At 40.8% G+C, this 26590-nt stretch overlaps 2 protein-coding genes across 3 annotated transcripts in view; one reads left to right on the forward strand and one right to left on the reverse strand.

Moving 5' to 3' along the window:
* The first annotated feature begins 2125 nt into the window (after positions 1–2125).
* Positions 2126–14742, forward strand: gap43 (growth associated protein 43). Its single transcript, XM_083913765.1, has 3 exons — positions 2126–2366; positions 9129–9783; positions 13523–14742. The coding sequence occupies exons 1-3, from the start codon at positions 2337–2339 to the stop codon at positions 13600–13602; spliced, it is 765 nt and encodes a 254-aa protein (XP_083769891.1). The 5' UTR covers positions 2126–2336; the 3' UTR covers positions 13603–14742.
* A 2470-nt stretch (positions 14743–17212) lies between these two features.
* The window catches only part of lsamp (limbic system associated membrane protein), a 193609-nt gene continuing 184231 nt past the window's right edge, over positions 17213–26590 (reverse strand). Inside the window, exons 7-8 of one of the 2 annotated variants that reach the window (XM_083913421.1) lie at positions 25580–25728; positions 17213–17857 (exon numbers count right to left, since the gene is read on the reverse strand). In XM_083913421.1, the coding sequence (XP_083769547.1) occupies positions 17814–17857; positions 25580–25728 (193 nt within the window). In that variant the 3' untranslated portion in view covers positions 17213–17813. Of the gene's footprint in view, positions 17858–19691; positions 21005–25579; positions 25729–26590 lie in introns of those variants that run through there. The other variant, XM_083913420.1, reaches the window with a different exon arrangement.

Genomic DNA, 26590 nt, shown 5'->3' on the forward strand with positions numbered 1-26590 from the left:
GAGATTTTATAAAATAACAATAATATAATAGAAGATTGAGAAAATAAGCATATATTCAAATTTGAGAAGCAGAAACTAATGAATCTGTTATAAAAAAAAAAAACAACTTGAACGATTAACCCACACTATCACTATATTTTCTCTCTTCTTTAGCGGATCAATTAATTGACTATTCCAGCTGTAGTCTGGTGACTAGTGAAGGCCGCAGAATATATGATTCAGGTAATTTTCATTCATTCATTCAGGCTGTTCCTCTTCACCTGTTTTTAAATCCAAAGGTAAGAAGTGGGATTCCAGACAACTTTGTAACAGTCAGTGTGTTCCCTTGAGCAAGTCACTTATCACCTAGTTATTCCAGAGAAGTGACCCAGTAGGGGACTATGAACTAGCAGCAGTTGAATGAATGTGCATTGCTGTATAGAGGTAAAAGCAGGGCAGTGTCTATGAGACCATGCACACTCAGCAGATCCCTGCATTATTACAGCGTCTGTGTCATACGGTGTGCTATAGAACATGATGACACATAGTGATGATGTAGTCCAGCCAAGTAATGGTGCTAGATTTCCCTGTATGGCAGCCCGGACCACCAGGAAGGCTGTGGCTCAGCGCTGCAGGTTAATGATTTCCCCTCAGTGAACTGGATGTGGAATAATCCTGTAAAAGAGAAGAATAGCAGAGCACAACCCCTCAGGACTCTTCCTCCTCGCCCCTATCTCCGTCTATCCTCCATACCTCCTCCATCCTCATTGTGTCTGTAGCATCTGCTGGTGCTCGCTGGTGTCAGAGCGGGGGTGGGGGAACTTTTCTGACACCACTGTGTGTGTGTGTGTGTGTGTGTGTGTGTGTGTGTGTGTGTGTGTGTGTGTGTGTGTGTGTGTGTGTGTGTGTGTGTGTGTGTGTGTGTGTGTGTGTGTGTGTGTGTGTGTGTGTGTGTGTGTGTGTGTGTGTGTGTGTGTGTGTGTGTGTGTGTGTGTGTGTGTGTGTGTGTGTGTGTACACGTGCGTGCGTGTACGTGCGTGTGTGTGTGTATTATGGAAGACAAATACAGAGTGTGGGTGTTTGCATGAAAATGCGCCTGCGAGCCTCATTGTACGGTAATGGTTATAAATTTAGTTGTGGGGATAATGCATGTGTTGTGCCCGCTCATTAAACCACAGTGTGCAAATGTGGGCACAGAGGGGAGGAAAAGAAGGGAAAGAGAGGCAGTTTGCCTTGCCTGCCACACCCGATCCTCTTGATTCCTCCTACCTTCATCCCTCTCTCTCTTTCAGTCTCTTTCTCTCTCTCTCTCTCTCTCTCTCACACACACACACACACACACACACTCCTCCTCCTCTGCTCTTCTAGTCTATCTGCTGGTGTTTCCATGAGAACAGAGCGCGCTGGGTATGGTGTGTGTGTGGGGGGCGGAGGGTTCGTGGTGCGGGTGACGTGTCCTAAGAGCACTGAGTGTGTGTATGTATGTGTGTGTGTGTGTGTGTGTGTGTGTGTGTGTGTGTGTGTGTGCATGCGTGTGCATGCTCCTCATCACTGCTCTCTTTCACACATCACTCCTGGCAAGAGATGCTCCGGGCTGAGCCAGAAAACATGCTTTTGGCATCGCTGTGGTAATTTGGACACAGCAAGCAAGCTCATATCACTGATCAGATATCCAAAGAGTGTATCACGCAGTCTAAGAGAGAGTCTGAGCAATCAGAGGAGGTGACTTCCATTTGGGAGCTTCTTTTTTCATTTTTTTGTTTTAAGAAAAAGACACCTCTTTATGTGTGACAGAAGGGGAGGGGGTGACACAGAGGGGCAGTGGTAGTATGAGAAAATAAAGCACAATAAAAATAAAGATGTATCAGAGCAAAAAAAGATTGGAGGTATCCAGTCAGTCATTAAATGAGAGCCTTTTTAGGGTGGGGCCGCAGCTTTTGCTTGAGCCAGGCTGAAAAAGAAGAGGAGGAGGAGGGTGGGAAGAGGAGGAGGAGAGGGGTAGTGTGAAAGGAAGAGGGGAGGAGAGAGGGATGGAGGAAGAGAGGAGAAGGGAGGGGTTTAAAGGGTGGGCTTGTAGTCATTGTCAGGCAGCGAGTAAGAGAGAGAGAGAGAGAGGTGCGCCCAGGCAGACCGACTGAAGAGCGTGTGTGTGCAAACTGGGATGAGTAAATGCACTGGGCTGCTTAGCTGTTGATACAGCCAGAGAGAGAGAGAGAGTGTGTGTGTGTGTGTGCACGAAAGCGAGAGAGAGAGAGAGTGTGCGCGAGAGAGCGAGGGTGAGATAGAAGACGTGAAAGGGAGGAAAAAGGAAAGAAAGAAGCAGAGAAGAAAAAAGGGAGGATACAACAACTACAACTATGCTGTGCTGCATAAGAAGAACCAAACCGGTAAACTGCTCTGATTTGCTTCATCGTTTGTTTTTTTTTGCAGCTCTTTCATAATGACAATATGATGCTTCTCAACTCTGAACTTTTTGACTGCTGGTTTGTAGACAGATCAGGGTGCTTAAGGAGAGATTAGAGAAAATGTTGGTGTAATTTGCTTTGACTTGGGGCCTGGTTTGTCTTTACAGAAGTCCATCCACAGAGCCCAGACACGCCTAGTTAATGTGATTATCCCGCATGAATGGATGTTGCCACAATGCCTCTTAGACCTCACACTGTACTTGCAGCGAGAGAGGCACAAGACTGTAACTCGATCTTGGGCAGCCCGGCATTCCCTTATATTGATCATGCACTTGGGGAAAAAAAAGTGAAAGATTATCGGAAGGCACTTGAAAGATTCTGAATTTTCTTTGAAATGCCCCCTCATTTGTTCAGGAGCTCTACTGAACTATAATCCACCATTGTTAAAGAGGATTCATATCAATTAGACAAACCTGTGTGCTCTTGATTGATGCCTTAAACGGGGGTCTTGGTGTCTTTTGCACTTCTGTTATTTTGAGCAGAAATGGATGACACAGGAAAGTAAATTTCCATAGAGAGGAAGAAAAGGGTGGGGTACAGATTGAGTGAGCAGCACCATCATGTCAGTGGCCTCGGGGGAATACAATGGGAATAAATGAGTCTAAATGGATTATGATAGCCCTCCAGCTTTATAAGTGGATGCTGTCAATTGAGAGTACTATGAAGTGTGCACTCATTTAAAGGGTGTGAATGGCTGGTCTTTGGTAGTTTACAATAACCTATGGCTATTCTCAGTGGCAGAGAATAATAAAAAAAGAAGGTGTTGCATGGAAGCCGGTGGGTCTGTACAGTGGAGAGGAAGGTGGCACTGTCTATTTCAGCAGCTATCATGGTGAATTTGTATGTGATCAGGACCGGTTTCCTGCTGCTATCTCAAGCTGATTGTGATTTTATCGGGCTCATAACACACTGGATTCCGATGACACTTGATTGCTTCTTAAATGTTACCCGGGATGAGTCATATTAGCTCTGGAAGGGAGGTGAGAGAGAGAAAGAGAGAGAGAGAGAGAGAAAGGAAGCAAGGCTTGACAGTTGAAAGATATGCAGAAAAAAGCAGGATGCAAAGAGTCAGACAGGCAGGGAGAGAACGAGCATTGGGGTGGAGTGTAGCTGGTGCACATGGAGGAGGGGGGGGGGGGGGGTACAAGAGAAGGTAGATAGAGCGCAGGGAACCTGGTGGGCAGAGGCATAGAGGTGAAAAAAAAAAGAATTGAGACAGGGAGGGAGGTTGCAAGGTATGGGGGAAGGTAGGGAGAGGCGGACATGTAGCAAAGCATAAAGGCTAAGAGGGAACAAAACTGGATGATGGCTACAACCCGGCAGACAATGTGGTGGTGACAGAGGGGTGATGGTTGAAGGAGGTGAGCAGGCGCAAAGGTGAGGAAGATCAAAGAAAGGAAGCCGACGCGCTGCACACTGCAGCCATGTGGGTGAGGCACCGGCTTTTCTCACAGAACGCTTTCACTGCCTCGAGCGTGCGTGTCTCAGCCCAGGGAAAAATATCTTCACGGCCTGCAAGCACTTATCCTCCTGCTCGTGCTTTTGAGGAGCAGAGGTATAAATTAATCCAGACAGACTCTGTGGTCTTCATGGATAGATGAGCAAAGTGCATGGTTTGCTGCTTTAAACATGGTAGTATAGCTCTGGTTTCTCCCATTGTGGAGTGTTAAGTGCTGTTGCTACATCTTCACCTTGGGAGTGGCTGCTAGCATTTAATTTAAGTCTCCTCAGTAGACCAATCCCCAAGATGCTTCTTGTCCTCGCTTAAGACGTCAAGTTCTTCTAGGTTCTAGGTGGATCTTGAACTCACAAAAGCTGCCATTTCCCCCGTGAACCAGCACTTCAAATCCTGCCCAAATGTCCCCCATAAACCAGTACTTCAAATCCCGCCCAAATGTCCTCTGTCCCAACTCCATCCCTAGTTTTACCAGGACCATACCTGCCCTGCCCCTACTTTCAGCTTAAGCCTAAATCATTCCACACTCAAATCAACATCCAGTCTGCCACCTTAAAAATTATTGTGTTCTCTCATACTGTGGCTCCCCATGCACTCAGTGCCCCTTTCCCCAGAGCTTGGCACAAGCCACAGCCCTTATTTCCAATTCCTGCCCTAGCCCCTTTCCTCTGGCTCCTCTCCACTTTCACTTTCCCCTCTCCTCAGCCCAACTGCCCATCTACCAATCCACATCCCCAACCCCTATGAGATCAGCTGCGATTGCGGAGCCTTTGTTCAAGCAGAGAGTCGATGTAATTGAATTAAAGGCTGCTCCAGAGAATGTAATGACGCTGGCATATGGCCGCTTATTAGTTGCTGCGGAGCATCTTTACCCGGGCTGTCGTAGAAGAAACAGTGCATCCTTTAACATCGCTTATCAATTCACCGTCAAAGGATGAAGGAGGGAGAGAGACGGTGAGCGGGGGCTGTGGCAGTCACCACCTGAGCCCCCCTCTCCTCATTTGCAGGAGATAGCTGGCTAAAAGGGTGTGGTGCTCCGCTGTGTCTGTGTGTGTGTGTGAGAGAGAGAGAGAGAGAGAGAGAGAGAGAGAGGGACGGAGAGAGAAAAAGAGAGACGGAGAGAGAGAGAGAATGAGTGGGAGATATTCAGCAGTTGCAGACAGCAGCTAGTCTTGGCTCTTCGGTGTCTAGATCGTTCTTTCAGAAAAGCAGACGACCATTGAAATCATGATAGTATGATGGGAAGCATGTGTGCCACTAGCAGGGTTGCTAATATGTTGCTACCTGCTCTGGAAAAAGTGGTAACACGTTTGGGGAGTTTTTCCATTTAATTTAAATTAGCCAATGCACTATATATTTGATTCTTTAGGATATCTGGTATAATATACAAAAACCCTTCAATAATTACATATTTAAGTGACTTAGATCAAATAAATTCAGCAGCTGCACCTGTTGGGTTTACAATAAAATATCCTCTGCAAAGCTCCACTGTTATAAATGCAAATATTACCTTAAACATATCTACCCCCTCTTGCTAGAGGCATTCGATCCAAGGCTGGGCGGAGCTGCGAGGTGAAAAGGGAGTCTCCCGCTTAAATGGATCAGAATAATAAAAAAAAAAACATGATTACATGCACGCTTGGTGTGTGCAGTAGCGTGAGCTGTGGTTCTGTGGTAATTCAAGCAGCATAAACCCAACCGTGTCTTCTCCTGTTTCTCCTCCCTTCCCCTGCTCCCCCTCCTAAAACAAGTCCCCGACGGCACTGGCAATGAGGCAGTGGGAAGGTGGCAGATTGTTCCTGTGTGTCACTATTGGGGGATGGTGTGTGTGTGTGTGTGTGTGTGGTTATGGATCTGTCGGTAAAGCAATTGACTCTCGGGTGTGGTTCTCACGACAGCCTATGCCCACCCAAGGACAGAGACAGACAGGGAGCACGGACTGCAGCTATAATAGACACATCAAGCTTTCAGAGAGTGTACTGAAAACATTTCCGCACAGCCATTTATTACCTTTACAGACAGGAACGACAGAGGCGTTTGTCCTCTGGAGAATGGCACTTGTGTATTTAGAGAAATTAACCTGTGAACTATTGTGCATTTACATTCTGAACATGAAGATGTCACCTACATACGGCAAAGTGTCCTACAGCAAGCTTTTAACGTTGCTACATTATAGTGTAGCTATTATAAATGCAGGGTTGCATAATCTGTTTTACAATCATGCAAGAAAAGCACATTCCACTTTTTGCTGGGTAATAAAAACAGTTTTTTGTGGTTAATGTAGTGTATCTATGGCAACCAGAAAGGACCGTGTTCAAAGAGGAAACACTGCTGGCTAATTGTAATAAGTAATTTGATTAACCTGATAATGCAAATATGTTGCTTCACTGCAAGTTATTAAGGAAGAGTATAATCTGCCGTGGAGTCATGTGATATGCTGTATCTTTGGGAGGTGCTGCTGTATTTATGAATGAAAATGTGTGCTGCACAGATGCCGAGTGGAATAGCGCCTGCAGGAGGGTACGTGACCAAGGTTTAAGTTAACAGTCAATAAGCAATTGTTAAAGGATGTGCCATAATGTTTCTGTTTAAATAATACAAGATTTAAATGTAACAACTATCTCAGTCATTAACCACTGGTACATTGTGTATCACAGAAAAAAAAGTTTCTTTGACAGGACTTTGAACAGACTACAGCAGTCAGAAAATGCAGCACTTTTGAGGGTGATGCACAGACAAATATCAATAATTCAAGTGATGATGCAATAATAATTGTGGTCAAACCATGATGGCAATCTTTCTTCCCTGTCTTGCGATATGAGATCACCTGGCACTCTGCTGGTATTTTATTACATTTGCACCCAGATCTCTAAAGTGAATGACATGCCCTCCGTTCCAGCAATGATGTCATATCCCCATATTCCCAAACACCCTCATCTACTTCTTTTTCTTTCTCTCTCCGTCTGACTCACTCTATGCAGTCAGTAAGTAATTCTATTTAGAGTTAAGTGCTTAGATCACATTTTTGGCAATTGTAAGCACCCATGAGATCAGACACACAGTAGTAAAAGCCCAATAAGTCATTGGAGACCTGCATATTATTAAGAGCAGAGGGTGTGCCTGCAGTGCTTTGTCTGTCTCTGTGATGGCTAGCTGTTCTAATAGCAGGACACTTGCTTAAGTGTATCTCTACTCTTCATAGTAGATTGTTAAGTAAACAGCTCTAGTTCATTTATTAAAGAGCCTGAAAATCTACTACTGCTGTCAAAGCCAGCAATACCAGGCTGTTTTTTTTAATATCACATTGCACAAAATTGCTTCAGGATGATGGTGTATATTAAGAATTGCAGGAAGGCCCAGGGCATGATTTACACCCTGAACCCTGGGGATGGCCTGCGAATGAAGGTGGAGGTGGTGAATATACCAACACAGCTGCACCTTGGCCTCTCTGCTGTTCCAATATAGGACTGACACACTGACCCTGAAGAAGACATGTTGGTTTAGGGCCTCTGGCTCTTAAATCATGTCACGCAGATGTGATTCCTCACACAGGCAGCTGTCATATATCCAGCTCTCATATCCAATAAAACTACACTATTAGAGACAGTATGTATCAGGAAATGGGCTGATGGATGTAGCTACCGGGTCGCACCTTGAAAACCATTTCCACTCAAATTCACTGACCTTAAGGAAGATGATTCTGTTCAGAGACATAGACAACCAACATTGATACATATAACCCCTTTGCTCCCCCCACACACACTGGCCCTGCACCCTGCTGCTGCACAACACACAGCCCCTCCTTAGCCATGCTGATTGCACCGCCTGATTTACGAGTTCCTATTGGCCTACTCCCCTGAGGGGTCAGATGCACTGCCAATCAGGGTGACATATAGTCTTTCATAGCACCAACCAGCAGACAGCGCTGTGATGAGTTAGCACTCTGGTTGTCAAGGTAACCTTTGATGGTTGGGAGGGGTATGGCAATGAATGCTGAGGAGATTCTAGCAGGCAGCTCGTTCCCTAGCAGCCAGAGATGGAGCCGGAGAAAGCTACTGTACCTAGAGAATAGAGATTGGCTCATTATTTTGGAGAAAAAGCCTCAATTTTGGTTCTGGTTACAATTTTGAAGATACCATTAGTAGTGAATCCAGGGGACATTAATGAATGCCATGTAGAGGTTCTACATGATTTTAATTATTAACTAAATCCATTTCAGCACCATTATCAAGAGGACAATATCAGCCATATGCATACCGCAAGTCATTTGTCGTGCCCCACATCCTTGTGTATTCAATTTATTATGTGGGGACAATCGACCCACACACACATCTGCTATTCTCATGATTCACAACAATACCATATATCCTCTTTCCAGCATATGAAATGATAAAATCTGCAGATCCATTATATTGTTAAATTAATCACTGGATCCTGACAAAGACTTGATCCCTAGAAGGACAGAAACACAGATTTGGCAGCTTTCACATCTTAATCATTTGGTCTAACTGATGCTTCACTGTCTGCATGCTCTTTGACGGTTTGTGTTTGCTTCATGTTGCTTATTCACATTCATTTAAGGTGCACATTTAAAGCTTTTGATTGGTTAAACTTTGACGAGAGAATATTTTACCTTGATTTGTTTGCCTATTCATTTTGATTGTACTGATTCATTTTGTTTGCCACGTTTAAGTGCTCATCATTCATTCCTTTATTTGATTTGATTTCTTTTCATTAGATTTATATGACTCATAGCACAACCCACTATTTGATGGACAGCTATGGACCCAGTTACAGAAGGTAATATCATGGAATCCCTTTCAATATTACATTGTGTACTGTCCTTTTCCTAACCCTGTTCCTCATCCAGTCCTACACTTTTACTCAAATCTAAACTTGAAACCCTAACCCAACTTTTCCCAGTCTAAAATTCTCCAGTAATGGCTATAAATACATACAGTATATTCAAAAGTTAATTAATAAACCTTTTCTCATAGCATATACTTTTGTCTTTTTCTGACTTCTGACCTTTCAACGTATCTTGCCGTATCATACCTTTCTTTGCCAGCATAATATTTTGGGATGGTCATCCTCAAGCTACATACAGTCGAGGGATTCTTTGCGAGTCTTTAGCATTGCAACCAGTACACTCCCTTACGGGCTTCTAGTGGGCCTGCTTGATGGCTCACAGTAGATGTTAACTTGCTGTATTTTCTCTTGGCTACCAGGTGGAGAAGAATGAAGAGGCTGACCAGAAGATTGAACAGGATGGCACCACCAACAAACCCGAGGACAAGGCCCACAAGGCTGCCACCAAAATACAGGCCAGCTTCCGCGGACACATAACTCGGAAAAAGATGAAAGACGGAGAGGAAGAGAAGGAGGGAGACAGCCCTGCTGCTGCAGAGGAGGCGACAGAGGGAGGAGAGGAGGCAAAGAAAGTGGAGGGAGAGGAGACCCCTGCAAAGGAGGAGGAAGCTGGAGGAGAGGAGGCCAAGAAGGAGGAGGAGACGAGCAACGCCAAAAGCCCAGTGGCAGACAAGCCAGCTAACTCTCCGGCAGCTGCTGCTGCCTCTCCTGTAGGTGCAGCAACATCTCCTGTAGCAGCAGCACCGGCTGCTTCTGCATCTCCTACGGCCGCCACAGCGCCCTCTGAACCCCAGAAAGAGGAGCCAAAGGCGGAGGAGAAAGTGGAGGAGAAGCCCAAAGAGGTGGAGGCCCCCGCGGCGGCAGCCAAGAGTCCTACCACAGCCACAATTGAGGAGAAGAAGGAGGAGGAGGAAAGCGAAAAGAAAAAGGAGGAGGCAAGACAAGCCGAAGTGCCTGCTGCTGTCAGCCCGACAGCTGAGAAGGAGGAGCCTAACCAAACTAAAGATAAACAAGGTGTGCAGATTCTACTTAAACTTTTAACTTCAATTCATTCAAATAGCTTTCAATTATGTCAGCCCACAAGACCTCTGAATCAAATATTCAGGTGTGCACATGTTTGTGAGGGCTCTGAGTTCAGAGAGTAAAATGATTTCAGATGCACTTACCAATCAAGAAGCAATTACTTACTGTAAAAAAGGGAGGGATAGGTATAAGTTTCCGCAGTCTGCTTGGCAGGCACTGCAGGAAATAACTGTTTATTGAGTCTTTGGGATTTAAAGATCTTTGGCAAAGCTCCACCATTCACTGGTTAACACAGAGACACAGCTTAATATTTGATTAGACAACCTTGTATCTCAGCTTCTGCATGATGGAAACCCCATACTGATGAGACAGGAATTGGGATAGAAATGCAGGGTTGGAAGTGGTTAGGAATAATGTTGTACAATGGGCTGGTGGTATCTTGTAAATGATCAGAGTTATTGTTAAGAAGCTGTATTGTTTATTTTAGCATTTTATGCACCTTATGTTTTGTGAGTCATGAATATCTCAGGTGGGTTCTTATGAATTTCATGATACTTCGACCAATATACTTAACGTGACTAGTTATACAAGTTGTGAAAATGGGTGACCCCATTAAGTCCTCTGTACACATCACAGCAGGTCAAAAATATTTGATAATATCTTTGCTGTCTAGACTTCCAAAACCAACTCATAGATTTGAAAGCAACCACCGTTTGACATCCAATTACTATGGAAATGTATCGCCTACCTGAGAAGAAAAGTAGAAGGCCACAGAATTATATTACAACATTGATACAACAAAGTCTTGGCATGAACTCATGTTGCCGCTCAAAGGACTCTCTGACTGGGTCAGACAGGTATTTAATGGAGCATACTCAGTCTGGAGTAGGTGGGGGTGTGAGGTGGGAAACGCATACACACCAACTGAAGAACTACATGGAAACTAGGTCACCTAGGCAGCACTGTCTCCCTGTTGTCATAGTTACCACCTTGATGGGATAGCTGCCCTGCATGGAGCAGAGTGGGGATAACAGGTGCTCTGATTTCAATGAATGATTAATGATCCCTACTGGTCACAGTCTGCACTGGGGAAGCCTGTCACAAATAAACACTACTTGACAAAGACCTGCTAATTAAGAATCCACTGCTGGCCGCAATCTGCTCTACCAACTGCAAATTAATATTTATAACTAAGTCACTATTTTGTAAGCGCACCAACCGGAGACACATGCATAGGGATGCATGCCAGGTACTGTGATCTGAATGAATGATTTATGAGGGTATGATCCAGTTTTTCTATCAAGGAGTCTGTGTCATTGCCTTCAGTTACATCTGACCAAGTTGTGTCATACAGTAGCATGATGACATAGCACAGCCTACTCACATAATATAATCAAGTTTAATTAGTATCATTCTTTTAAAGATTATTTTAGGGCTGTTATTGGCATAGCTGAAGAGTGTCAGGAAAGTTGAGAGTGAGAGCGAGAGAGGGAGAGAGAGAGAGAGGGGATGACATGCAGCAAAGGGCCGCGGGTCATATTCAAAACGGTGCCACTGCCAAGGAATGGGCCTATATGGGGCCCGTAATCTACCCGGTGAGCTAGAGGCCACCAAATAAACTTTAATTTTAACTTTTTCAATTTAAACAACAGTTAAAATATTGAAAATAATTTAAAAGAAAATGCTGCCCCGCGACCCGACCCCGGATAAGCGGATGAAGATGAGATGAGATGAGATTAGATGAGAAGAAAATAACTAGAAAAAAGATAGAATAATGAACTATTATAAAACAACAATTAAAAATAAATAATAAAATAATAAATAAATAAAAAAATCAATATCAGTTTAATAGCATGGTTTATTGGAATATTTTCACTGCTTTACCATGCTGTCACACAGCCCTTTACAACAGGGATCGGAAGCTGTTGTGTCATGCTCTTCAAAGCTACCATACTCCTCTTTTTGACCGATAAAAAGGACTTCTGTTTTGTCATGAAGAAGTTGGAGGACATTTTGTGGCATCTATAAATTGGTGTTAAGGATGCAGTTTCAATGGAGTAAATAGGGCTCAGGAACAACAGAGTTGGGTGTTATCTGCACAGCACTGTAAATCAATACTGGGCTGACCCCTAGTGGTAACAAAGACAAAGAAAAGCAGAGGACCCAGGGCAAATCCTTGAGGTACCCCATATGGAATGTGAACAATGAAAACAATTGCAATTACAATGTGTTGTGTTAAAAAAAAATATACAATTACATACATAAATGGCAGTCAAGTTGAAGTGGATAATGCACATTCAAAATAGTGATCAGGTAAAGATTCATGTCAGAGCTTTCCTTAACATTAGCACAACTTTATGTCTGAGGTTACAAGTTCCACAGTAAACTATGTGTCATTTTCTCATTTACATTTTTACTGAAAACTACAGTGAAATGCGTGGGCAGAATTGGCAAATCAAGATAAAGATCAACAGAGTTTGGGCGTTTGTTTTCCCATCTCCCTCCCCTTATTTAAAAATTCAGCAAGTTTAGTCTCAATCTTTGGCGTAGATGGCTAAATTAACACTGACGTTAGAATACCAGAACTGATGTGCTTTGGATCTGTGACTTGGGTGAAAATGCATTTGCATCACACAGTTCAATGGCTGTAGAAAAAAGACAAGTCAAGTCTGTCATACCGTACTGGCTAACAGGCTAATTACCTGCTGGAAGATCGTCCTGTCCTGAGTGACACACACTCACTCATTAGTACAAGCGGTAACACTCAGTCTCTCTCTCTGCCTCATCCTCACTCACTCACACCCACACACATGCACTCCATCACCCCAATCTCCAATGCAGTGATGTCATGCTTTGATGTCTCCTCTTTCTATTAAAAGAGTATGAGATCACCATGGCATGAGATCACTGTTCTCAGGGCACTTGAAAAACAGGCTTGGACATAAACGATAAAATTAAGGTCCCGAAATCATTGTAGCCCACGTATTGTATGTAAACAATACAATATCAATAATTTATTCAGCAGAGGAATAAAATAAAGAAAAATATAAATAATCAAGACATTATCAGTAAAAAAAAAAAGATTAATGGCTTAGTGATGTATCGTTGATCATTATCCAGCAGTTTTCCCCTCTTAGTAAGCCATCACTGGATGTTGTTACGGAGCAGTACACTATGGGTATCGCACAGTATTCAATGTGACAGGCCGAGATGCTGCTGTAAGCGTTGTGATGTCAGTTCAAATGCATCATGGGTCCATTAGGAGCACTCTCTTCCTTTATTATTCACACAGCCAATGTGGGATTTGAGACATTAGGATGCATCTTCTGACTGACATCCTTTCCGTTTTAATAGAGTTGACATTTCGTGAGCAACACGGCATTACACAGTTGCTCATGTATATTTTTTAAATCCACATTTTGATGGATTTTGAATGTTATCTTGTGTTTTTTTTTATACATTGAATCTTCTGAGGTTCAACACGTAAAACATTGAAAGTACCAGCTGCTATGTGAAATCTGAGAGGCTCAGTATCTCAGAAGACCCAGATAGAGCTTTATTATTACAACCTCACAATGTAAAACTTCCTTTCCACAGGCTAATTTTCTCTCTTCCTCTCTCCTCTCACCGACCCACCTTTTTATCTAATATGTCCCCCTTCTCTCTACCCGTTCATCTCACTTTCCTCCTCTCGCTTTGCCTCTCGCCCTCCTTCCCTCCCTCCACCCAGATGCTGCAGAGGAGTCTAAAGCAGAGGAGGCCACCCCGGCAGATGCAGCAGCGGAGGGCACTGAGTCCAAGGATGACTAAGGCAAAGTCTCACCTAAAGAAAGCAGAATTAAGAGTATGAAAAATAACACAAAAACGAAAATCTAAAAAGGTCGCTCTTTGCCTTCCCAATGTGAAGGCAGTCCGTTTCTATTTGTTTGTCATTTTTTGTGTGGCAATGATTTTCTCATGTTGGGGGAGTTTCCAGCGTTAAGTTTTTTGGCTCAAGCTAATACTTTGATGAAGTGATGGTGATGATGATGATGATAATGATGATTATGTTGATGATGATGATGATGATGAGATGTTGATTATGAAAAAAAAATGATTGTTACCTTGATGATGAGGATGAGGAGAAAGAGGAGGAAGAGGATTTGATCTTCACTATATATTGTAAGTGAATCACTGGTGGAATTAATGCTCCCAACTGGATATTTACACATTTAAAATGCATTGTGAATGCCCCACACTTTATTTGCATTGCAATGCACTTTCTTTTAACACATTTAGCAAATAAAATCTGCACTTCTGCAAAGGCACGCACAAAAACAAGTTGGTTTAAAATTCAACTCTAGTTTTCAACACCATACAAGTGTTTTGAGAACACAGCAAATAGGGAAATGTACTGAAACATTAGATGAATAGTAGAATGTATAATTAAATGTGTAACATTTCCAGTTGGGCAGCTGTATCATGAATCCAAAAACCACATATAGGACCAGACTATTACTCTCTCTCTATTCTGCTTGAGTCATTCAAGCTTGGTTTACACCCCTTTTACAAACTCCCTGTCTACTCACATTTACAGTAAAGGACCTGTTGCCATTTACATGACATAAGCATATACTTAACTATAGAAGTCAGCTATAGTATTGATGTAACTGGCTCTTACATTACAATTTGTGTTCTGCCAGCCAAATGTGAGAACAGTAGCATGAACCATCGAACCAGATGCATGATGGGAACTCTCCCTCTGAGAGGAACTTTTTCGCAGTCACAAAAATTTAAGAGGTGTGGCAGCTTCTTTTTGATGTCTTTGGTGTTGTTATGACAGTTTATATGAATTGGAAAAATACTCTTGCACTGATGTTACGCAAAAAAAAGCAAAAAGCAAAATCAAATGAGCAAACAAAAAATACTTTTCCCATGTTACAGTGAGTGCAATGTCCAGTTTCAACAAAGGAGTTCAAACTTGTGAGAAAAAAATATGAAAAAATAAAAATGGTTTCAATGTCTGTTTTCAAAATAAAGCAAATGTGCCAATTACCATCATACGCTGTGGAGTTTGTTTAAAGTCATGTTCAAATGTTCTGTTACTTTAGAGGGTGGATTATGCTTATTCACTTTCTTCCCGAAATATAAATTGAGAAAATCCATAAAACTCTAACGTTTGTCTGTTTAATATGAAGCCAGTCAGCATTGGCTTTGCCTAAGCGTTAGGATGGTGGAAACAGCTATCCTGGCTCTGGGAGAGGGCCAAAAAAATCACCATTTACCAGCACCTCTTAAGCTCACTAATAAATATATATTATATTGTTTGTTTAAACTGTACATTAATATGTAGTTTTGCAAGAGGCTTGCTGGTTGGACTCTCTTGGCCACATGCAGACTGAGGTTTACCCTGCAACTTCAAGGGGTCACAGATATGTGTAAATTAGTGAACTTCAGAGGTGCTGGTAAGTGCATTTGTTACCTTTATTGAGAGCTAGGCTAGCTGTTTACCCCGGTCTGTTTCCAGGCGTTGTGCAAAGCTTAGCTAACCAGCCGTTGACTGTAGCTTCATATTTAGCGACCATACACAGCGACCATACACATATCAGTCTTCTCTTCTAAACCTTTGCACAAACACATTTATATTTCCTAAAAGAGAAAGGGATCTGTTTGACAACATGTTAACTTCATGCACCCAATGTCCTTTAAGGCTTCAGACTTCAGACTGTACTACTACTGTACTGTACTACTGCATACTCAGGAATACTAGTCATTTGCAAAACTTCATGACAGTTTTTTATATACTGTCTTACTTATTTTAAACGTTGAATACTTTGACTTTTTTTGAAAAACCAAACTATGACATTTTCATTAATTCATCTTCAACCGCTTGTCCCTGTCGGGGTCGCGGTGGGCTGGAGCCGATCCCAACTAACATCGGGCGTGAGGCGGGGTACACCCTGGACAGGACGCCAGTCTATCACAGGGCACATAGAGACGCACAGAGACAGACAACCATTCACACCTACGGGCAATTTTAGAGTCATCAATGAACCTAACACGTGCATGTCTTTTGGATTTTGGGAGGTAACCAGCGAACCCGGAGAAAAGCCACGCAGAAACGGGGAGAACATGCAAACTCTACGCAGAAAGACCCCAGCCGGGACAAGAACCTGGAACCTTCTCGCTGTGAGGCGACAGTGCTAACCACTACTTGACATTAAACACATTGGCTTTTTGAAACTTTTCTACATACAGTAGGCTACTATGACATACTGTACTATGACATTTGTATTACTATTTCAACATCCTATTCTATGACTTCTTTTTTGCCAAACTATGACTTTTTTGAAATACTATACTATGACATTTTCAATACTATTTCAACATACTATTCTATGACTTCTTTGTGGCAAACTATGACTTTTTACAACATGCTATACTATGACATTTTTCGACACATTTTAACATGACATTTGCATAACTTTTTACAACATACCGTGACTTTTTCGACATTTTAATGACTTTTTACAACATAATATTCTATTAATTTTTCATTACTTTTTTTGGCATACTATACAAAACATTTTTTCGAAACATTTTAACATGATTTTTCACTTTTTAAAACATTACACTATGACTTTTTTTAATCAATATGCTATACTATGACTATTTTTATGACTTTATTCAACATACTACAATTCTTTTTTCGACATACTACACTATTTTTTATCATAATACTCTGACAATTTAGCTCTGATTGAAAAAGTCACAATATAAAATACAAGATCTACAAGTATGGCGTATAAATAACATCTTGAAGCTACGAGCAGCCCGTATTATAAATATGTATGCTTCTTTGTTTTCCTTGCCTACATTTTTCCAGCTGGTAGGTCGGTTTGTACTGGAAACTGCACAGCAACTGGCATGTTTTAACCTTTGAGGTGGCGACATTCTCTGTTGATCTCTGTAGTCAGAGGCTTATGATGATAACAATGTGTTTTTGTCTTCAATTTGCCTCCACAGCACATTGCGATTATTATTTGGCTTATAATGACATCGTGTGGTGAAACACTTTACTGCAATAGTGATGTGGTGTTGAGAGCATGTGCCATATTGTAATTAATGTGTGTACATGTGTAGTAGTGGTGTTAACACCACTCTCACACAAAAAAGTGAAACCCGAACATTCCCTCGGTGATGAGCTGAGTCTTAGTTGTATTTCTCACACTTTCTGAGGACAAAATGTCTTCCAGAGAGAATACAACAATACACATATTATTTTATTTGCATGTTACATGGTGATTAACACAATAAGGGTTCTGTGTGTTCCAAGCTTTCTCCAAAAAAAGAGGTTACTTGCCCCAACTTCTCAAGTCACATTCAAATACAGAACATTGAATTCAAACAACTTTATTTTGTCTTATGAACATTTTCTCATACACCTTTATTACATATCTTTTTTTTTAGAAACTGACTGCAATTACCTTATGCCATAGTAAAGTAAAGTAAAGTAAAACAGAAACAAACAAACAGCAACAACAAAAAAAAATCAGGACATTGCTGTGTTATAATCCATGACTGAGTCTTGATTTCCCATGACAAAGAGAAGGGAAGTACAAACATGATAGTTACATTTCCCTTTTAATCTTTAAATGTTGAGTTGTATAAACACGATCTTATGGATTTGCTGACTTTACAACATCCTAGTGTAGAAACATCACACTGTATATACACAGAGGAAGAAAAGAAAAGAAAAAAGAATCAAAACTTAAAATAGAAGGTTACCAGTGTAACCATAGATCACCGGAAAGTCTAACGGTTAGTCATTTGGCCAACTTGTCATGTATCTCATGCCTCATGTTAACTTCTCAAGTAGGTTAATAATAATAAACAGAATACAGAATACAATCAGAGTACACACGCGCACATACATAAGCCAGTTTTATTCTTTTTACTCTGAAGCGATGATGTTTTGAGGCAATGCTCAACAGTAAACTAGATAGCTGTATCTACAGTCTTCAGTAGATATCCAGGTCTGTCTACGGGGGGGTTGGTGATGTGTCCATAGGCTGGCTGTTGGTCTCTATGAGAAAGGGAAGGACAATCTTTCTTATTCCGTTTTGTTTTATGGATAAGACAGAACTCCATGGCTTTTACACAAGTGGTCAGTGATTATTAGCTGGTTTTAACCTGCATGGACACACTTGGACATACACACTGGTTAGGTTTGCCTCACATGAAAATCACCTGAATGGTAGAAAGTTTAAACTATGGCAGTCAATGTATTGAAGAAGCCTTTAAAATAAGATCCCTCTACCCATCATGCATTCCAAGCAGGTTTTAACGAATGCTGAGCAGTTTGGGCATATTTGACCCTGCTATGGTAGTCTCAGGGTCTACTCCACCAAAATAAAATGTGTTTGTCTTAGAGTCTGCCCAAGGCCAGCCTTGCTCTGCCCTGAGGTTTCATTTCAAACGACACATAGTGAGACAGTCTTACTGAAATAGACATGTAGCACAGACCACTCTCATGCAAACTGATTATGAAAAGGTTTTTTTCGCCACAGCTTCCAGATCGTTCAGTTTCTACTGCAGTAAGGAGATAACTGTTGCTGACAAACTAGCATCCTCAAGCATGAACTAGCCAGAGGCTTAAAACTTGAGAGAGTTTGCAGATATACCAATGTAGTAGAAAAACATCAGGAGTCAAGTCAGTCCATTTTAAAGTGGATACACCAGAGTTGTTTAATTATAGAAAAAAAGCATGTGTAAGATGACAGAATAAAGTAGCTTTCTTATAACTTCCAAGCATGAACAATCTGGCTGTAATATATTGTTTGTGTGGTGATTGATTTAAATGGTTTAACTGTTTAAATGCTTCAGCTTTGTTTGGGATTGTGGCCTGTTTCAGGGTCTGTACAGCGCTGCTTCAACCGTTTTGCCACATGAAAATTAGACTGGATCAAATGGCATTGCCAACACTACACAAGTCACATTACCATAGCCTCAGAAGCATTTACAATGAAAACACTGGGGATAATTTTTTTTAATGCATGACAAGAATGACATTAATTACATGTGCGTTTTACAGTACTCGCACTATCTCGGCTTGGTTGTTGGAAGAGCGGAGACACAAACACACATCCATTTGAGGAGTCTGTATGCTATTAGTCATCTCACAGTAGGTCAAAATAAATGGCAGCACCAGTTTTAGCAATTCTCGTCACAACAATAATGACTTCTGAGCTGTTTCCGGAAGCTTCACACTGTTTAAATGGGATTTCTTAACAAATAGATGACATGTTTTATTAATTTAACAATTTAGAACAAATTCTTTCAGTGATTGGCGAAGTGTGATGGCAAAATTTGCTGTAGGGCAAGTAATGTGATGTTATCAGCACAGTTGGGGGAATTCAGGGGAATGAGCATTCAGCATTTATCTATTTGCTGCTCTCATACTGAATTCTTAGTAAAAGGCAGAGCATTACAAGCTAAACATAATATTCCAATCCCTATAACATCAACGTCATATGAGCCAGCACTTGTATTAAGGATAGGTAGGACTAATTACTGAACAAGGCTTTCTTCTTTTTATGCTTTTTAAAAAAAACTATTTTCTTATGCTCTTGAGTTCACATGATAGAGCAGGGCTGCCACTTCAAGAGATCTACAAGTTATTCATCCTCCAAAAAGTGCTACCCTATTCAGAAACATGGACACAGAAAAATCGCCTTTTCATATAGTATCCTTATACTATTGGATTCAAGTATACATACATAAAACTAAAATGAATGAGGTAAAGACAGAAACAATAACCTCAATATCAATAAATTATGAATTTGTCCGTATCATTTCATATTAAAACACGCATACTTCTTTGAAAGAGAAAAAAAACTCAAAAGTCATTCATTGGTGTCATACATTTTTATCCAAATTCCAGCAGTATAAAGGAATGATCCTAAACCCAACTAAAAGCGAACACTGCATGTGGTACAGTACATGTAGCTAAATGTGGTGCAGCCTGCTGTGGAGCAGGGACAGACTGCACGTTATGGTTGGTTGGTTGACAAACAAGCGACATACACTGCAACACTTTTGTTCTGTTTCCTGTTGTTACAGTGACAGCGTTGTCTTATCATAGAGAAATACAAAATTTTACTATGTACAGTACGCATCATTATAACCTATTGTGTTTCTTTTCCTGCTGCAAAAGAAAAGAGGATTCTTTTGGAATAAAGGCGAGTGGTTGTTAAGCCACTGGATGAAGATGTATATGTAACATCCATCACACTAATTTCCTCAGGTTTGTACTCCGCATGGTTTCGCTCAGTAGGATCAAGTCGATTCTATTTGCTGTATTCTCGATTTCTGGACAGCAACAACCCCTGTGACTGCTGCATCGAGAAACAATGTCATTGATTGAAGAGATATCCGGCTAACTCTCTATGCTTGCGTTTCACTCAAGTAGCAACATATTATGGTAGTATAGACTTTAATATCAAGCTCTAATCTCAGTACAGTATCAGCTGCAGTATGTTCCCTTTGATTTCTGTATATGTTAGTTTCAAATCTATATGGATATTTGGCAAATACTTTGCATGTTTGCTCATTAATGCACTGGTTAAACATTCAGTTAAATCTACAATTTAAGTTAACATAAAGCATCTATGGGAGTAGAAGACATATACCTTATGTCTTCAGTACTTCTAGAGACAAATGATTGTTGGCATCCCTGTGATCGGGTGCCTCTGCTTTCCCATGATGACAAAAATACATCAAATCCCAAACCCAATCCAGACGCCAAAGAAAAGTTATAGCAGAAATAAAGAAGTGTATACAAATTAAAAACAACAATACAATTCTTTAAAAGAGCAGTGTTTGCTTGTTCTGTCCTTCATTTCACTTTGTTTTTTCCCTTGTTCTCATAACATGTATTCATAACCCATTGTTTTTCGTAATATCTGTAAGCAGTGCTTGAGAGCACATAAGGTTTTCGTATCGTGATGCAAACAGTCTGAGGGAGGGGGGCATAAATTGGTAATAAGGTAGCAATAAGGATGTCGGTGAGTTGGAGAGAAGGAGGGGGAAGAAGAAGGAAGGCCAGGTAGAAGAAGAAGAGGAAGGGAGCGGTATTAACACTTGAAGAAAAGGCAGGCGAAGGAGACCAACAGGAGCCACAGTGATTGAGATACACAGGCGGAGCCGTTGATATCTCGACCTGTCCCAGGTCCTGCAGAGAGAGAGAGAGAGAAAGAGAGAGAGAGAGAGAGACAGAGAGAAATATTTGTCATGCAGATGTGACATTATGTGTGTTTAGGAGACATTTCTTGCTGAACAAGATCTGGAGGGACTAAATTCTGTGCATAGGGACTTTCATGGGGCAGGCGAATCAACAGCTGACCTGAGTGCTAAAGTTTTTTACGGGGGAGGATTCCAGGGAGTGTTGCCACCATGTGGAAAAAAAAATATGACCAGTTGGTCAATATCATAAGACTGGGAGTTGAGTGGGCAATTTGGATTGAGCTGTGTTGTAATGATGAGAAGATAATCATTCTGAATGTCTATACGCCATATGAGTGCACACAAAATGAGGATCTCAGTAGATTGGCATTTATGTCTTTTATTCAGGACAATCCTTTAACTTGCATCTATATTGTTGGGGATTTGAATGCTAATGTAACTGATGCTGACTCTGTGGATCTGTTCAGACAGTGGATTGATTTTATCTAGCAAGGTACGTCCTGGTTGGATCACTGTTTTTGTTCAGTGGATATACATGACTCCCTCGATACAAGGCAAATTGAATATGATCTGGCTACTGCGGATCATATACCCTTTTTCATGGTGTTGCACACAGGCAATTTACCAGTGTTGTTGCCTGTGGATAACGGCATTGATGTAGTGAAAATAGACCGGTCACATTTGTCTAAGAAAGATCTTAATAAAGATGTCAATCATTCTGATGTCTTACTGGGCAATATTAAGATCCCAAAAGGTGCTTTATTGTGTCAGCATATGAACTGTAAGAATGTGCAACACTGTACGTAATTATGTTCCCTTTATGAAGCTACTGTGGAGTCCCTTGGTATGTCGAGTAAGCATCTATATAAGCATAGGACAGTGTGCAATGCTAAGCCAGGGTGGAAGGAACATGTAGAGGAGCTCCATGCAGAGGCTCAAAAGGCTTTTAAAAAACGGGCTGAGGTAGGCGAAAGTGGGCATGGCCCCTTGTTTGAAAAGAAAAAATGCACTAATGCTAGATTTAAATATGCACTTCGCTATATGGAAAGAAGTGAAAACACAATGAGGGCAGATTCTCTGGCAAGAAAGCTGCAAAAAAATAATGTTAATGACTTCTGGAAAGAAATAAAAACTATTAATAATTGCAAGACATCTCTTCCATCAAATATAGATGGCGTGAGCGGCCCTGATGAAATGGCGGAAACATTATTGTGAACTGTAAAACTCTCTAAAAAGTATTCTTTTTATAGTGGATAATATTGAGTATAATAATGTTTGTATTGTCACTTCTGCTGAAGTCCATGAAGCAATATTGAAACTGAGAAATAATAAGGCCTGTGGTCTGGATAATATCACAGCTGAACATATTAAACTTGCCAGTAAGAAACTGTGCCCCTGGTTGGCTTTATGCTACACAGGTTTCTTTGTGCATGGAGTGTTACCTGATTCTATGCTCTGTGTTGTGCTGGTACCAGTTACCAAGGATAAAGTGGGGAAGCTTAACAGCTCTGATAACTATCTGCCAATAGCGTTGGCCAGTGTCATGTCCTAAGTGCTAGAGACATTTCTACTGACTAGACTTGAGAGGTATGTCCAGACTACTGACAACCAGTTTGGCTTTAAGCCAAAGCATGGCCCAGATGTATGTATTTTTTCACAAAATGAGTTTAGATAAATATAATAGACAAAATTCCACCATGTTCATATGCTTCATTGACGCTTCTAAAGCATTCGATCGCATCAACCATGAGAAATCATTTTCTAAATGATCTTAAGTTGGAGTCCCTGGTTTTTTAATCTCTTGAGTCTTGGTTTATGCTACTCTCATCAGACAATGAGAGTAAGATGGGGGAATTTAACATCTGCTCACTTCCATGTGACCAATGGTTTCTTGTCTCCTTTTCTTTTTAAGTATGTATATGAATGATTTGTCTCTGTTTTTAAAAGCATGTGGTACAGGCTGTAGGGTTGCTGACTCATTAGTGAATCACCTTATGTATGTTGATGACTTGGTTATCTTTAGTCCATACAGTGCTGGTCTCCAGCAGCTGCTGAAAGTATGCACACAGTATGGTGCTGATTTTGTCATTAAGCTCAATGCTAAAAAAGAGCAAGATCATGATTTTCAGAACCAGAGAGGACGGACAGGCAACTTTCCCTGACTTCTATTTGTCGGGCACTGCACTCCGTGTTTGTTGTGAGATTACATATTTGGGCCATGTTATCTCAAATAACCGGTCTAATGACAAAGATATCTATAGGCAGCGGCTGAAGCTGTATGCTCAAGCGAATATGCTGTGTCGTAAGTTTAGCATGTGTTCTGTATCTGCAAAGGTCTCGCTCTTTAGAGGGTATTGTACACCTTTGTATACAACCCAGCTGTGGTGTGGGTATAAACAAGGCAGCATTAGAAAACTCACAGTGGCTTATAATGACAGCTTGAGGCTGCTGCTGAGAGCTCCAAGAAGCTCCAGTGGAAGCCATATGTTTGTCAGTGGCGGGGTACCTACCTGCCCTGCTGTTCTATGCAACTTGATGTATGGATTTATGTGTAGGGATTCTGAGTCAGAAAATGACTTAATTGCTGCTTTGACTAACCCTTTACGTAGTTCTGTCAAATATTTCTCCAAATGTGGAGTCACTGGCGGTCATGTCTGTATGTTAGACATTGAAAATGGTGGAAGGTTTTGTATATATATATATATTTTTACTGTGCTTTAACTGTGCTTTTTAACTGGGCTGTTTTTTGTAATGTAAGAGATGAATACAGGACATCCAGCATTTTGTAGCTTTTGCAGCATTCACACAGTTAATATTGATATGTTTGATTGTAATGTAGAGAAGAATACCACCAATGACTTCTGGAGTTTGACAGAAGAGCAATACCACGGACAAATAAATTATTCTGGCTTTGTGTATTTACTGTACATTATGCAGTTCCACTGAGCCAGTGATTACAGAAAATGAGAGGTGTTTGGTGACATCTGGTGGACATGTTGTGCTTTTGCCTCTTGCTGTGTTGGAAGCTCAAGCTCACTTCATGCCTCTGAGAGCACAGAAGATGCATACACTGAGAAAATATATGGTGGCCCTGAAAGCTCAATGCACACCATATTATGAAAGCATTTGCAAATAGACAGAACACAATGAGGAAGAAAGAAAAAGCTGCAAAGTGAGTAAACACAATCGAATACAGAAGTTCTGCATGTTGCACATACCAGTTGTGTGTGTTCTGTATTTGGTTGTGATTTGTGTATTTGCAGTGTTCATTGTTTTTCTAAATGCTCTGCATGGTCAAATGTATAAAGATGTGCCAGTGACACCTGTTGTGACATCACTGATCGGGGTGGAGTCAGAGATGCAACATGCTTCAAAGCTTGATCTTACCAGCATTACCACAGTGCAAATACTGTTAGTAGTATTAGCATCAAGTATTAGCATCAAAATATACGAAAAGTAAAATAAAAGTGCTCATGTAGAATCGTACATTACAGAATAATATATAGTGTTACATCACTGGCTTTTAATAAGTGCTGCATTGCAAATGGAAAAGGTGGAGCAAATTTCAACTATTTTTTTATACCGCCAGGTGGCTTAACCTATAATAATACATCATAATTTATAAATTGATTTGTATATTGGATTAATAATTTGTATCTCTTAACTGTTGTTAAAATAAATAAATAAAGTAGCATAAATATTCAAGTATCAGTACTTTAAAAGTCTTAATACAGCACTAAATGTACTTAGTTACTTTCTACTACTGTCGCTTGGTCAGTAATTGTGCCAAAATCATGGGGAATTATCAATCTGTAGCTCTCTTTAGCTTTTTGGCATCTATGGTTTTATCAAATTCCATATTTCCTCATTAGCAGCAAACCAGCTCTGATAAATCCCTAACAACAAACCACTACTGTGGCTGGTGGACATATTTGAGTATCCAGCAGCTAGAGAACCAGGAGTTGATGGAACACACAAAAGACTTAAAGGGAGAGTGAATATTGGATTTAAATATATCCAGTAGTCTTTTCTCCAAAGTAATGCTTAAGCTCTCATGCTATTGTGTATTAGGACTATGTGCCAGTGACACGTTAACTTGGTTAAATGGTTTTCTGCCCTCTAGTGGGCAGAAATCGATCATGCAATGATGTTAGTATATCATATATAGTATCAGGTACATTTGTCATTGTGGAATACTATGTACAAACAAACCCTGTTGTGTTCATTTCTCTCCACTCTGATATTATTTTGGTTAGGAGAATACACTCTGATTACAGAGTTACAAAGCCAAGAAAAGCTTCCACCAAGGTATTTTGCACCAAGTTAAATGGACAGTACAATTATGAAGATAAATGAACATTGACATTCACATTTGAGCATTCTTGTCTCATTTTCAGATACATACATTTCTGTGATATTTCATGCTCAATACCATGTGCTGTGAAGTATAAATCCCTAGAGATATCACAGGTAAATATGTAGAGTTGTGTAATGAAACAAGAATCTTCCTTTTTTGATTCAAACCGGGAGCAAATGAGCAAATGGCAGCAATGTCTATACTCACTATAGAGGAAAAGACTGGCATTCTGGACGCCCAGTCGGTTTGAGGCCACGCAGGTATAGTTCCCATAATCCTCTTCGGTGACGTTGGCAATCATAAGAATAGTAGTAGGACCAAGAATCTGGATATTGAGGCCCTGGGCATTGGACAGCCTGGGGAGAAGATGCAGATAGTAGTGAGGCAATTTTAAGTAAATTGCAAAGTAATGAAAATCAGAGTTCTTTAAGCCAGAAGGGAGTTAGTGACATTTTGGGCAAAATAATAGAGGCTGCAGTGTCAACGAAGGTAAAGGAGATTGGAGACTTCATGAAGGTTAATGAATCAACAAAACATCCAATTTTTTTCACTAGAAGAGAATACGCACTTTGACTTTTTCTGCAAAAAACAAAAAACTTGCTGGCTTGAAAAAAAAAAGGAGATTATCAGCTTCACAGCACCATGGCTGACAGCTGTTTCCTGACATCCCAGAGGCACAACACTGCTGCCTCTAGTACGTACCTTCAAAGTTCATAGCTTTCTGTGAATCTCTTTACAAAATGACTAAATGACATTCATTTTATTGACACTTTACATTTCCATTGTATTTCTTCATGTATAAATTAGGTTCTATTTAAGTCTAAAGTCTTAAAAGTAGATGTTTGACCTAAACCACCAAATCTCAAAAATGAAAGAAAAATAAATTGATTAAAATGTCTGAACTCAACTGTGAGTGCGTAAAGATCTTCACACAGTAACGGCACACTTTTGTGTTGGCATACTTTTTTGCAATAGCAGGGATCAATGTCATGTCAGTGAACTCAGTGTAGGCGTTGTGATTGTTAAGAGGGGAGATAAGCCTTTCTCATTTTTTAACCTCTTTCATTGACAACTTGACACTGCATTTATCAGGAAGCAATTCTGGCCTCTTGGATTGTGTGGTGCAAAGCAAAGCGATGTTTTTTCTTTCTTTTAAGTTGGCAGAAACTTAACAACTTGTAAATAGGACAAAACAGCAGAGTGCACAGATAAACATTG

This window comes from Echiichthys vipera, assembly GCF_963691815.1.
Source record: "Echiichthys vipera genome assembly, chromosome: 5".
NCBI lineage: Eukaryota > Metazoa > Chordata > Actinopteri > Perciformes > Trachinidae > Echiichthys > Echiichthys vipera.

Excerpts from the sequence above, each read along its gene's own strand:
- gap43 (XM_083913765.1), top strand. The coding sequence starts at position 2,337 with ATGCTGTGCTGCATAAGAAGAACCAAACCG. Across the intron at positions 2,367-9,128 it reads GCATAAGAAGAACCAAACCG|GTGGAGAAGAATGAAGAGGC; the intron begins GTAAACTGCTCT and ends CTTGGCTACCAG. Across the intron at positions 9,784-13,522 it reads CCAAACTAAAGATAAACAAG|ATGCTGCAGAGGAGTCTAAA; the intron begins GTGTGCAGATTC and ends CCCTCCACCCAG.